The 13,465-nt window shown below is 45.0% G+C and overlaps 1 protein-coding gene across 2 annotated transcripts in view; it reads right to left on the bottom strand.

Moving 5' to 3' along the window:
• Window positions 1–418: 418 nt before the first annotated feature.
• Window positions 419–13,465, bottom strand: part of LOC149310153 (uncharacterized) — a 33,725-nt gene continuing 20,678 nt past the window's right edge. For both annotated transcript variants that reach the window (XM_089533802.1, XM_089533801.1), the window contains exons 6-8: window positions 9,875–10,206; window positions 6,866–8,319; window positions 419–5,913 (exon numbers count right to left, since the gene is read on the bottom strand). In XM_089533802.1, coding sequence (XP_089389928.1) covers window positions 5,526–5,913; window positions 6,866–8,319; window positions 9,875–10,206 — 2,174 coding nt within the window. In that variant the 3' untranslated portion in view covers window positions 419–5,525. The remainder of the gene's footprint in view (window positions 5,914–6,865; window positions 8,320–9,874; window positions 10,207–13,465) is intronic.

The raw sequence follows: 13,465 nt of genomic DNA, 5'->3' as shown, positions 1-13,465 counted from the left end.
CATCACATTTCATGTTCAAATGCTATCCTTTTTTCTTCTTCTTTTGGTTGGTGGGAAATCTGTGGTGCCTTGGGAGGCAGTAAGAAGACTGGTTTCATAGGAGAGAATTGGTGACCCTTTGCCTATCAAATAGTTTGATTTGGTCACAGCTAGAGCCCTTTAAGGAAGGCATTGTCCAAGCATGTGCAGAGTGCTTTTTCATCATTGCGTAGACACTACATTCCTTTGCAGGGGATTGAGCAAATCTTTCACCAGCTGTTGGTGTCTCCTGCAGGCACTTTTGAAGCCTTGAAATTAAACTGACTTGTCTCAAGATGCTGGAAAAAGACATTTAATAATTAAAAAAAATAAGGGGCCAGCAAATGATAATGGAGTTTTCCCCATCAGAAATTTCCACAGGCTTTTCTTAACCCTCAACCTTAAAGACAAAGGCCTTAAAAACAGCAGGCAGGCAAAACACCTTTGGGCTTTTCAGTGATGAAGCCTTGTTCTTCAGCATCTTGAGATGGGGCTCCATTATTTTGTGAGCTTCATGGGGTGCTTTCTAGATTTTGTGTGTTCAGTTTTCAACCCTGGCAGCTTTTGCTTTAGAAAGTAAACAGTATTGGTTTACACTGTGCATCCGCACTTTTTGCATTTGTCACATGTAGGTTTCCAGGCGAGATGATTATGTGGAAGAGGGAATTTCAGCAGGTATGGTCACAAAATCCCCTTTTCTACATAGCCCTCAAAGGGCCAGAAGTCTTGTCCTGTATTGTCAACCCTGATCCCAAGTCACACTCCTCTTCCCCACCATGGAAGCTTCTCTCCATGACTCTGGTGAAGTAGCGTTCACAAAAAGGCTAGGAATTTCGTTTTCTCACTCTCTGCCCTGCTTCAGGATTCCTTTGCATCTTTTTATGCTGAAACAAGAACCTGGCTGTGTATTAGAGACCAGTCATCACCCCAAAAAGTTTCACATATCCTGATAAGATCCTGCTACAGCAGAGAATTCTTTATATGTGACAGCTGATCAAAAACAGGAGAGGCTTTCCCTGTTGGTCTTTGGACTGGGTCAAAATGGACCTGGTGGATCTTCTGCCTGTTATACAAGACCCAGGAAAGAACAAGATAGTGCAACAGTCTGCCTTTGGGGGATGATTTTGGCGAGAATGACCCAGGAGAAGCACGGGAGCCTTTATTCTGGGAAACGCCAGAGACAAAGCAGAGCATGGAAAAGTTACTTTTTTGGCCATGCTGTCTGGGGGGGGGGGTGAGGAATATTCTGGGAGCAGCAGAATTTCAACATTTAACCAATTCTTCTGCCATCATTTGTATGATGGTATACCTGTCTTGGGCAACTAGTGGCTTTCCAAATGGGTCACAGTTGCCCAGCTTGACTCCAAACAAGCATTCAACTCCATTAAAATATATATATATATATATACACATACATACATATATATATGAGAGACACAGATCCACATCTGCAATGCTGCTGTTGTGTGTTTCAAGTAGCTTTCAATCTATGGGGACCCTAAGAACGTGAGTCAGCAGTGTAATGCAGTGTAATGTGTCCCTAGCTGCTGTTTTCATTCTGTTTTAATTCTGCATCCTTTTTGAATTTTGTTGCCCAAAACTGGACACAATATTCCAGGTGAGGCCTAACCAAAGCAGAACAGAGTGGCACTATTACTTCCATTGATCTAGACACTATACTTCTACTGATGCAGCCTAAAATTGCATTGGCCTTTTTAGCTGCTGCATATCATGGAGGTTTCTTGGAAATATTTATTCAGAGGGGGTTGTCATGGCCTTCCCCTGAGGCTGAGAGAGTGTGACTTGCCCCAGGGTTACTCAGTGGGTTTCATGGCTGAGCAGGGATTTGAACCCTGATCTCTAGTCCAACCATCAAACCACTATGCCATGCAGACTCTCATATCTGCAATACTATGCTATGTTAAAAAATAAACTAATATGAACAAAACAACAGTACCTTTATTGGGGAGCCAACCAAAATGCACAAAGTACATGATTCAAGCTTCTGACGCGCCAGTGGCTTCTTCATCAGGCAAAAGTTGTTGAAAATCATACAGGAGGAAAAAAATAAGACAGTCACAAGCCTGCATTTTGTCCAGGTGTTGGTGGTGTTCTGAGTTGAGATGATATGGAAAGATATCCACGCAGACAGGCCACTAGTCCTTCTGGCCGCATGGCACTGGGACAAAAAGCATTTCAAGTCCAGAAAATATATCAGAATTCCATCAGCAACACAAAAAGTTAACTTTTTTGGTATGAATTTAAATAGCAGCTTCATTGGAATTTAAAATACCATTAGCAACACAAAAAGGTAACTTTTTGGTACAAATATAAATTCCATTAGCAGCACAAAAAGGTACCCTTTTCTTTTGTACAAAAAAGTACATCGTCCCCCCCCCCCCCCCCCAATTTCTGTATGACTTTTAACTCCTTTGCAAGATGAAGCAGCCAGTGGAGCTTTCAAAGCTTGCAACATGTATTTTGTACATTTTGGTTGGCCCACTAAAAGTATTGCTGTTTTGTGGATTTTGGATGTTATTATACTTTGCATTATGGCCAACATGGCTACCCCTGAATATGAGACAGGGATGGAATAGGAGTCCACAAAGGCACTGCCATGCCAGAGGGACACCAGGCATTTTTAAAGAAGCAAGTGCCTTGTCACAGCTTGAAGACAAGAGACATTTCACCTGTCAAGAGGTTTCATGCCTGTCCCTCTTCTCCAGACAGCTTGTGTCTTTGTAGCTGTACTGCCTAATGGTTGGAGGCTGCCTGGCCTATACCCCCGCCAGTCAAGCCTCATTCTTGGCTTTTATCTGTCCCTGGCTGCTGTTTCCATTCTGTTTTAATTCTGCATCCTTTTTGAATTTTGTTGCCCAAAACTGGACACAATATTCCAGGTGAGGCCTAACCAAAGCAGAACAGAGTGGCACTATTACTTCCATTGATCTAGATACTATACTTCTATTGATGCAGCCTAAAATTGCATTAGTCGTTTTAGCTGCTGCATTACACTGCTGACTCATGTTCAATTTGTGGTCTACTAGGACTCCTAGATCCCTTTCACATGTATAAGTCTCCTTAAGCCAGGTGTCCCCCATCAGATATCTGTGCATTTCGCGTTTTTCTGCCTAAGTGCAGTACCTTACATTTCTCCCTGTTGACGTTCATTTTGTTCAACACAGGTGGGCACACTGTGGCAGCATTGGGTGATGAACACGGATCACATAGGAAGGTAGCTGCCATCATCACTGTGGAGAGAACTCAGGTAATGGGGGGAACTTGGGGCTAGAATATTCTGGGGAGGCCCGGAGTATTCTGGCCAGTGAAGACAAGTCCTAAGATGCTGGCTACCTAAAAACTGAACACCTCCACGACTCTGGCTCATGCTTGCCTTTCCAAATAACCATTTGCTCGAGATAAGGTACTTCTTTGGTAACTGGATCTTGGCGCTTGGTGGAGGGACCCAACCTTGAAAAGTTACAATCAAAAAGTAATTCATTACCATTCTTGAGCCAAGAAGCTTGCTCCCACCGCTTAATTTCCACTGTTGTTAGCCATTTTTAAAAGTAACTCCTGTATTTCTCAAAATTAGAAGAGGTCTCTTGATGTTACCATTTAAGAACAACACCTTAAATCTGCACTGCTAGCTTGTGATACAACACACACTTAAGTAGCCGAGGAATGCATTCAAAATAAACACGCAGAAGACAGAATTTTTTGAAGAAATCCATAGGATTAGTAAAGGAACGGCATAACCGTATGCCAGTTGTATGGCTGCAAAAGAGCAAAATGAGGCCATTGTTTCCCCCCAAATAAGATTTCTGCCTCTCCAAATTTCTAGCATTTCAGAGAGTTGAGATGCTGAAAATTGTTCACACTTAGAACTCTTCTATTTGTGGTGTTCTGGTCATTTTCTTTGGATGCCTAAACTATACTAATTGCTCAAGTGAGCAATTTAGAATCATACAGTCCTAGAGTTGGAAGAGCCCTCCAGGGGCCATGCAGTCCAGCCCCATTCTGCCACGCAGGAAGACACAGTCAAAGCCCTCCCTATCACAGGTGGCCATCCAGGCTCTGTTCAAAAACCTCCAAAGGAGACTCCACCAGTCTCCAAAGCAGCATCTTCCACTGTCAAACAGTTCTTACCATCAGAAAGTTCTTCCTAATGTTGAGGTGGAATCTCTTTTCCTGTAGCTTGAATCCATTGCTCTGTGTCCTAGTCTCTGGAGAAGTAGAAAACAAGCTTGCTCCATCCTCAAAGTGACACCCTTTCAAATGTTCAAACAAGGACTATCATATCACCTCTTAACCTTCTCTTCTAAACATACTCAGCTCCCTAAGCCATTCCTCACAGGACTTCATGATTTTCAGGCCTTTCACCATTTTGGCTGCCCTCCTTTGGATATCCTCCAGCTTGTCAACATCCTTGAACTGTGGTGCCCAGTAATGCTAGAAATTAGGGGACTGAAGGAAAGTTTCATGGGGTGCAGAGACCTTTTTTGGAAGGCAATGCCCTCATTCTCTGCCCCCTTTAGCTACATCCTTGCAGTATTCCCAGACCTGCTCCCCTTCCCCACAGTGATACCCACAAACAATGTCCAGAAATAAGGGACAGGGTCCTCTCTGGGCACTACACTACTGCAACAGTCTGTTCCGCTAGTGCAGAGATTATACTTGCAGCCTTCCACATGCGATTGGACTACAACTCCCAGCAAGCTACGCAACGAACAGGAGAGCCAGGGGTTGGGAACCCACCCATATCTGGAGGGCCACGTGATTCCCAACCCTGTGCTAGTGGATGTGCTTTTACCTAGTTGTGCAATGGCTGCCAAGAAAGGAAGATGGATTTGTTGGCATCCAGAGGAAGATTTCCAGCTCTCAGCAAGCTATTTTTTCCAAAGCTGGTTTGTGGTTGAGGGTTGCCTTGGAGACAAGGGGCTTGGAAAATCCACTTTACTTTGGCACAGGCGATTTTCCCAGGTGGCCTTCTCAGAGTGCTTTGACCTCCAAAGTCCCACCTGGAAGCCAGACACTGAAGAAATAAGATGGTGGAGATCCTACATTGGGTTTGGGTAATGTATATCTTTGTATGCAGAGTTATACACTGATTGTGTGATGCTGAAGCCTCATGCTGAATGGCAACATTGCACAACTGAATCCACAAGACAATGAGCAACCAAGTACAAAATCAAATTCAATCTACATGTGCAATGGCACCATATATGCAATTCCACTCCTCAATGTCTATGTTCTGTGTTGGCACACAAATGCCCAACATCCTCCGCAGGGGAACTCATGCAGGCGTGTGACATGAGCATTATTCCAGAGACATCCAGAACCAACAGCCTCCTCCCAATGTTGAGAGCGCAGATAAGTCTCACTTCCTTTCCTGCTGCACTCACAACCTGCAGAGCTGGCACAGTTACACGCTGGCACAGATACTCAACAGGATCTTTGGTCATTTCCAGCACTTGGAAAAGAATCCCACTTTGTAATGCTTCTTTTTAGAATGCCCCCTTGTTCTGTTTCAAAAGAAAGAGCTGTTCAAAAAGCTCATCAGACAAAGGGTGCTTCCTTGAGGCCACGAGGCTGCTGCCTGTCGAGAGAAGGTGCTCCACGGCGGCACTCGAAGGCACACCTGTGTTGTATTGCAGAAAGCACTGCATCACATGTGGAAAGGCGTGGAGGGAGGACACCTCCCGGCTGGGAGACTTCAGGTACCTCCAGACCTCCTCATCCACCGTGTCCACTCCAGACTTTTTGCCCCGGGGTTGGAGGTTGAAGAAGTCATCTTCCAGATCGTCTCCTTCCTGGTCTCTCTCAGAAGACTCGGTGTTATCCTCGCCAACCATGCTCCTGATTTCAGCTTTCAGCAAGGCTTCCATCATATATCTAGGAGAAAAGGAAGGTGGCAGCTTTAGTCAGGAAATCCAAAAGTCTACACTGTCACTCAGGGAGAGGAGGGTGCTGGTAGCAAAGAAGCATCAGCGCTTGTATAAAGTGAGAGGGGAGACTCGATACTGCCTACCCTTTGTTCCCCTTCTCTGGTCTATCCCATTGTTGTGTGCCTTCAAGTTGCTTCTGACTTATGGCAAACCTAATGCGACCCTATCATGGGGCCTTCTTGGCAAGATTTCTTCAGAAGGAGTTTGCCTTTGCAAACGGTGGGTGACCTCTCATCAATTCTGTCTCTGAGGCTGAGAAAGTGTGGTTGGCAAAAGGTCATCCTGTGGCTTTCTATGGCTGAGTGGGGATTAGAACCTGGATTGCTAGAATTGTAGACCAGCATTCAAACCACTACACCACACTGGCTCTCACTTGTTCTATGAACACAAGCTTTTTGCTTCCATCTTACCTGCAGAACTCATTTCTCCCTTCTCCAAGAAGTCAGTCTGTCTCTTTATTACCTTCATCTGGAAAGGGAGCATCCTCAGGGATCCAATACCAATAAAGGCTGCAAGCCAGCCTAGCATAGTGGTTTGAGTGTTGGGCTATGAGTCTGGAGACCAGGGTTTGATTCCCAGCTCAGCCATGAAACCCACTGAGTGACCTTGGGCAAGTCTCAGCCTCAGAGGACAGCAATGGCAAACCTCCTCTGAACAAACCTTAATGACTTGAAGACACACAACAACAACAACTTACACCCACACATGAGAGAATAAAGAGGACTGGAAATACCCAACAGATATGATGCAGAAAAAAAGACAAAGTCTGAGGATGCACAAATGAAAGATGTTTCTACTCTTGAAAGCAGCTCGACAAATTTTGGCCCTGCTGGGAAACACAGATGTCTTGTATTCTATGCCAACCCCCCAAGAAGGGCTCCTTCTCTTTCTCGCCTTACCTGCTCGTCTGGTCGGCCCGGGCAGCTGATTCCAGCCAGTCGGCTTTGAAACGCGGGTGTAGGCAGGCTGCCAGGAGAAGTTTCTTCTCCTCCCAGATGGGCTCAAACCGTTCCCGCAGGGCTTTTCGAACTCCCCTCAACAACGGGAGGCAGTAGGTGTACCCAACGGGTTTGTTTTCCAGCTCCTGCAACTTGCGGTCCAGGTTGTACAGAGTGGGCAACAGGTACCCCATGAACATGCCGTTCTCTCGCTGCAAGATATCCAGGGACTGGGCCAGTGGTCCCATGATCTCTGTGTACTCCTGGACCACCAGACTCTCCTCAGCCGTAATCCGGGCCAAGGAGCACCGGTCCATCACGGCATTGACTCTGAGCGGCACAGTGGCGAGGAGCCGATTCAGCTGCTTCAAGGCATCGTAGGTGGAATTCCACCTGGACTTGTTCGGCACTTTCAAATACGCCCCACATTGCTCCAGGATGTAATCTCTGATTTGCGATGATTCTTTCTGCTTGCTCCACAGTTTGCTGCACTTTCCCATCAAGGAGGAGAAGTGCTTCCTGAAAAGACCGAGAGAACTATTTTGGGCAGACTCAGAAATCAAGTCTTGCACATCTCGTGTGGCCACCAAGTTGAGAGTATGGCTGGCACACCTCTGGTATGAAGGCAAACAGAAAACCTCCGGATCTCCTGTTTCCTCTTCTGCCTCGTTCCCCATGTCCAGGACCTCAAAAATAGGCACAAACTCCACTTCCGCCTCCGCCTGGTCATCATCGTCATCGTCACTTGTTTCCACAGCGTCTATCAGTTCTGTTTCTTTGGCCTTGAAAACTCGGAGGGCTTTGGCAAAGTTGGAGCCACTGTCTGTCGTCATGCACGTGACTTTGTTGTGAATCCGGTATTCCATGTGCACGTTGCGCAGGGCTTTCACAAGGATGTTGTACGTGGGACGCCCTCTGAGGCGCTTGCAAGCCAAGGCCCCAAACTCACGCTTCAGAGTCGCAGGGTTGATCCAATGGGCTGTCACCCGCAAGAAACTCTTCCGGCCGCTAGTCCAGAAGTCCACGGTGGTGGCCACATGTGCCACATCCCCCATCCGGCTTATAAGCATTTCTCGCACGCTGGCTGACCTCCCATCAATTCTGTCTCTTAGAGTCTTGGCGCTCATGATGGTGAGGTCTTCTGGAAGACCGAGGTGAATCAGTCCAATGAACGAAGGTTTGTCCACGGTCTCGAGTGGCAATGTCTCCTCAATGATGAAGTCCATGATCTTCCTGTCCAGAATTTGCTGGGTGAGTGTCTCGCTGCCGGATCCCCACCTGCCAAGGCTGCTCCGCTGCTGCCGGGGAAATTTGTTGGCAGTAGGGTCTGCATCCTGCCTCAGTTCTTCCGAATAACCGCGTCTCCTTGCCTTCCTGGCCCTTTCAATGGCAATCAGCTTCCCTGGGTGGGCCCTCTGGAAAAAAGGAGGGAAGAAAAAGAGAAGTTAGCCATAGCAAAGTAAAAGCTGAAAAGGCCCAAGGCATTTTATAGCCCCTCTGCAGAAACCATTCCATCTCATTTTAAATTTGCAATGATGTCAGATAACCATCAGATACTGATGTTGAAAAGGATGCACACAAGCTGGAGTGTGTCCAGAGTAGGGCCACCAACATGGTGAAAGGTTCAGGAACCAAACCCAGTAATGTTGCATCAGTTCCTGTTGTCATTCTAAGGGGGGCTACCAAGGAATATGGAGATATTTCAGTATACTGCAGGGTTCTAGACTGCTCAGGGATGTGGGTATTTTCATATGTTTTCATGCATTTGGGGGCATAATTTGGGGGCAAAAATTGTCAGAAAATCACACTGAAGGTTTTTGGTTTTTTTAAAACTGGGGTTTGGGGATGTTTGTAGGGCTTCAGGGGTCACAAAAGTGGGCTCCAAGAGCAGCATGAGGACTGCAAACTACATTTCGCCCAACCCTGCTGTATGAGCGCCCGTTGAGGGGACCGGGTGTGCTTAACCTGGAGAAGAGAAAACAGCAGTGACATGTGAGTCATCTTCAAATATCTGAAAAGCTGCCATACAAATGTTCAAGTAAGTTGGTTCTTGGCTCCTGTAGAGGATAGGAACTGAAACAAATTATAGCCAGCCCCTGTACTGTGTGATTTATCTGTTCTGGGACAGAACATAATACAAAATTTGTGTATAATCTGGAATGCTATTTCTCTTACCTGAGATGAATGACAAAGTATTCTCTCTAGGCATCTGTAGGTCCTCCAGCCCAAAGCTAGGGTCAACATCTGGTAGAGGCATACCATAGAGCCACCCAAAAAATGCCTAGAGAGAACAAATTGTGTTCCAATTTGTGTAAGTGAACCTATGCTATATGAACTCTCCTAACATGCAGTCTTACCGTACAAGAAACAAAGTTCCACCTGAACATTAGGAAGAACCTCCTGATGGTAAGAGCTGTTCGACAGTGGAATGGACTACCTTGGAAAGTGGTGGAGTCTCTTTCATTGGAGGTTTATAAACAGGTCAGAAAGCCATGGCTTTAGAGCCACAGATTTCTGGACTGCTAGATGGGCTTTGGACTAGATAATCCTTCCAGGTCATAGAATCATAGAGCTGGAAGAGACCCCAAGGGCCACACAGTCCAACCTGATTCTGCCATGCAGGAATTCTAAATCAAAGCATCCCCGACAGATGTCCATCCAGCCTCTGCTTAAAGACCTCCAAGGAAGGAGACTCCACTATAATCTCTGAGGAAAGAGTGTGTTTCACTGTCGAACAGCCCTTACTGTCAGGAAGTTCCTCCTAATGTTGAGCTGGAATCTCTTTTCCTGTAGCTTGCATCCATTGTTCTGGGTCCTGTTCTCTGGAGCAGCAGAAAACAAGCTTCCTCCCTCCTCAGTATGACAGGTCTATGGTTCTATGACCCTACTGTTCCTTCTCTGTGCACAGAGCAACCTCACCATACTTTTTCCACAGCATTTTTCGGGGAGACCGGCACGATAGCAACTCACCTCCAAATGTTTCTTCAAGTTGGACGCGGAGGCAAATGCTGAGCTCAGGTGCTTGACCAGCGGCAGGCAGTAATTGCACTGGACAATCACATTCTTCCCCCTCTGCCGCACAAAAGTAAAGGCCTTCTCGAACCCAGACCACGGGACTTGCGGCCGGGAGGCTGGGAGCGTCGGCAGCATCTCCCTGGACTCCTCTTCTTCCTCCGCAATGGGGTCCTGGGGCACTTGCACCTCCGTGATGACCATTGGGGACTCCTCTGCGCCGTGCGCGATCCCTGGGATCTTCATGTCCAACTGACCGTCGTCTTCCGCAGCACCAGCAGAGCTGCCTACTGAAAAGAGAGATGAGGCGGGTCAGTTTGCAGCTGCTAAATTCAAGCCCTTGCCAAGACCTCCAATGAGATGGCAAAAACCAAAAAAATATTAGAAAGTAACCACCAAATTTCTAAATTTCATAAATTACTCTTGACATTTATTTTAAAATAAATCTTTATTGATAATATTAACATACAAATACCACATATACACAAATTAACATCCAGACAACCCACAAAAATAACATATTCCATCCTCCCCACATACTAGACATAACAACCTACAACACCGGACTAGATCAGACTAGATTTAAATAAACATATCCCTAAAAAACCCAAACACCTGATCTTAATTTTTGGGTTTATATTTCAATCCTTATGCCCACTTGTCTATTAATTTCCATAATCAAGCTTAACCCCATTGCTTCCAAAAAGATTTTAAATCAAATTCTTTACATCATGTTTCTTCAAGTTGGATGCATTTTTAAATTACATTATCATTCTAAATTACTATTGAAATTTGAATTTGAAGACGAAACAGTAAAATAATGCATGGTGAACTGGGCCCAATATTTGGGCCAGAACATGACATTAAAACAGTGGGAAAAGACTTGGTCTAAAAGATTAAAATATACTTTATGGCAAACTTACATTCTATATGACAATGGCTGCCAGGATGTTGTATGCATCTAAATGGGGGGAAGATAGAATACCTGAATATAAAGGAATGGCTGATGATGTTATATATGACTATATGGAAACAGGTAAATTGACTCAACTGTTAAAAAGGAAATCAGTAGACAAGTTTAAATTGGAATGGGATCCATTGGCAACTTATCTGAAAAATAATTGATTATCTGTTTTATTCTGTATTTTGTGTTTACGTGTGTAGCTTTTGTATGGCATTATAGTTTACTATTGCATTTTTAGTATTGTATTTTAGTATTTTATATTGAAGTAGCTATAAATGTTTTATAAAGTACCATGTACGTCGATGGTGCTATATAAATAAATAAATGCTGCTGCTGCTGCTGCTGCTAATAATAATAATAATAATGAATGGGACGACTTTGCAATTGGTCTGCAATGAGATATAACAACATAACGAGTGATAAAAAGGGTGACAAAAATATGTTTAAGACATATAATATGCAATGTATTGTTTGTATACAAATTTTGTAAATTTATGTGGCATCGACCTTGCTTAAGGAAGACATAGACCTTGTAGAAGCTAGCTGCATTGGTTCTGAGCCTTTAGCCCTTCAGATGTTTGGGACTTCAGTTTCCAGAAGGCCAAGACAGCTTGGACCGTGGTCAGGGATGCTGGGAACTCAGGTCCAAAGGACTTGGAAGGCCAGCAATTGAACTGCAGAATTAATGCAGTTTGACAGCGCTTTAACGGCCATGGCTCCATGCTATGGACTCCTGGGATTTGTAGTTTGTTGTGGTGACAAAGCTCTCTGACAAAGAAGGGTAAATATCTCACAAAACTAGACATCCCACAATTTTTGGGTCACAGATTTGGGATGGAGTCACAACTGGAAGTGAATTCCAGCTGTGGCTTCTAACTGCAGGCATTCAGGAGAAATTCCAGGGAATTGGGGACAGAAGTGACAACGAATCCTCCAGGACACAGTGACCAGATGCCCTCCATTTCCAGGACATGCCCTACATTTCAACCTTCTGTCCAGATGGATTTCCAAATCCCTCTATTTGGAGCATGACTAAGAAGCATGGATTTATATTTTCAAGTGTGCTTTTAACTTTTATTTTGCAGTGGCTTACATTTTACAGTGCCTTGTCCTCCTTTGCGGTTATAGTATCTGCTCCAGGAGTGGTCAATGAACTATTTTTGGTGCTTTTGCAACCATTTTCCACCTCTACCCCCCAATTGTGGGGTTTGTGGAGGGGCTTTGGGTTTGTCAGGAGGGGCTCAGGGGACAGAAAAAGGAGGTTGGGTACCATCTATACCCCATAGGCTACAATCTCCCCATGCCTGCCATTACAGATTCCTAAAAGATCAATTAAACCAACCCCAAATGGGACCGCACAGTTTTCCACCCATCATGGAGTAAAATCAAGTGAGGGAGCGGAATTAATTACTAGTTATTTCCAAGTGGTAGCAGCGTCTTTTTCAAAATGCTACCAGTTTGCAGCAAGGGTGGCTGAAGGGTCGTTTCTGATACCCTCCAAGTTAAGCGGGGCGTAAAACTGGCCAAAAACAGGCTGCAAGTGTCCCCCACATCCCCAAAGACATATGCAAAAAAGGATAAAGATGTCACAAATTTGGAAGGAACAGCAGAGAGCATGCATACCCCCACAGTCCTGCAATGGAAATACAGAGCAATTAAACCTAATGTATTTAATGGTTGCTCAGTGGGAGTATGCACTTTGGATACTAAAAAAAAAGATGCACTCTGAAAATTGCATTATCAAAGCACTACTGCATAATCAAATTGCATGTTCTGTGTCTCACTAACTTGGTCTGCTTTTTACAGTCCTGCGTGAACTAATTTCTGGCTTAGCCATGAACCAAACCTATCTGCCTACCGTCATTACCTGTCAAAATATGAAATCAATTCGTGGTGCGAGGACGCAGGACACACTTTCTCAGCTGTGGCACCCGAAATGTAGAGACCCCCTCACCTTGGAGGCCTCGTTTGGTGCCAACATTGGCTTCATTCAGGCACCAAGCAAGTTTTTGTTGTTTGTTGTTGTGTGCCTTCAAGGCATTTCGGACTTATGGCAACTGTAAGGCAAACCTATAATGGGGTTTTCTTGGCAAGATTCACTCAGAGGAGGCTTGCCATTGCCTTCCCGAGGCTGAGAGAGTGTGCCCTGCCCCAGGTGACCCAGTGGGTGTAAGGCACTTTGAGTCCCAATATTTGGGGGAAAGCAGGATGATGACGATGTATTTGTTTTTTGTAGAAACAATGCAGCTTGACACTTCTTCCAGGGCTCCATCCAACAGAATCCTTGGATCTGTAGTTTTCCAAGGCACCAGCACTCTTCAAGACTCTGCAAAACTTCAAATCCCAGATTCCCTTCAGATGGAGCTACAGTACTCAAAGTGGTGCCAAACGGCATTATTTCTGTACTGCAGATGCACCCTTAGTCTCTTTAAATTTTTATGGTTTTTGAGTTGAATTGCATATTGCCCTGAAATCTTTTGAAATAGGCCAGGACAGAAGTATATAAACAAACATGCTGGAAAGGATGACCAATGCAGAAAAGCTTTTCCCAGTCTTCCAGATGTGCTGGAGTGCAACACCCATTG

The sequence above is a fragment of the Sceloporus occidentalis genome, unplaced genomic scaffold, assembly GCF_023333645.1.
Source record: "Sceloporus occidentalis isolate IW3139 unplaced genomic scaffold, rSceOcc1.0.p SCAF_7, whole genome shotgun sequence".
Lineage (NCBI taxonomy): Eukaryota > Metazoa > Chordata > Lepidosauria > Squamata > Phrynosomatidae > Sceloporus > Sceloporus occidentalis.
The sequence above is the reverse complement of the archived record's forward strand: the minus strand, read 5'-3'. Positions and strand labels throughout refer to the sequence as shown.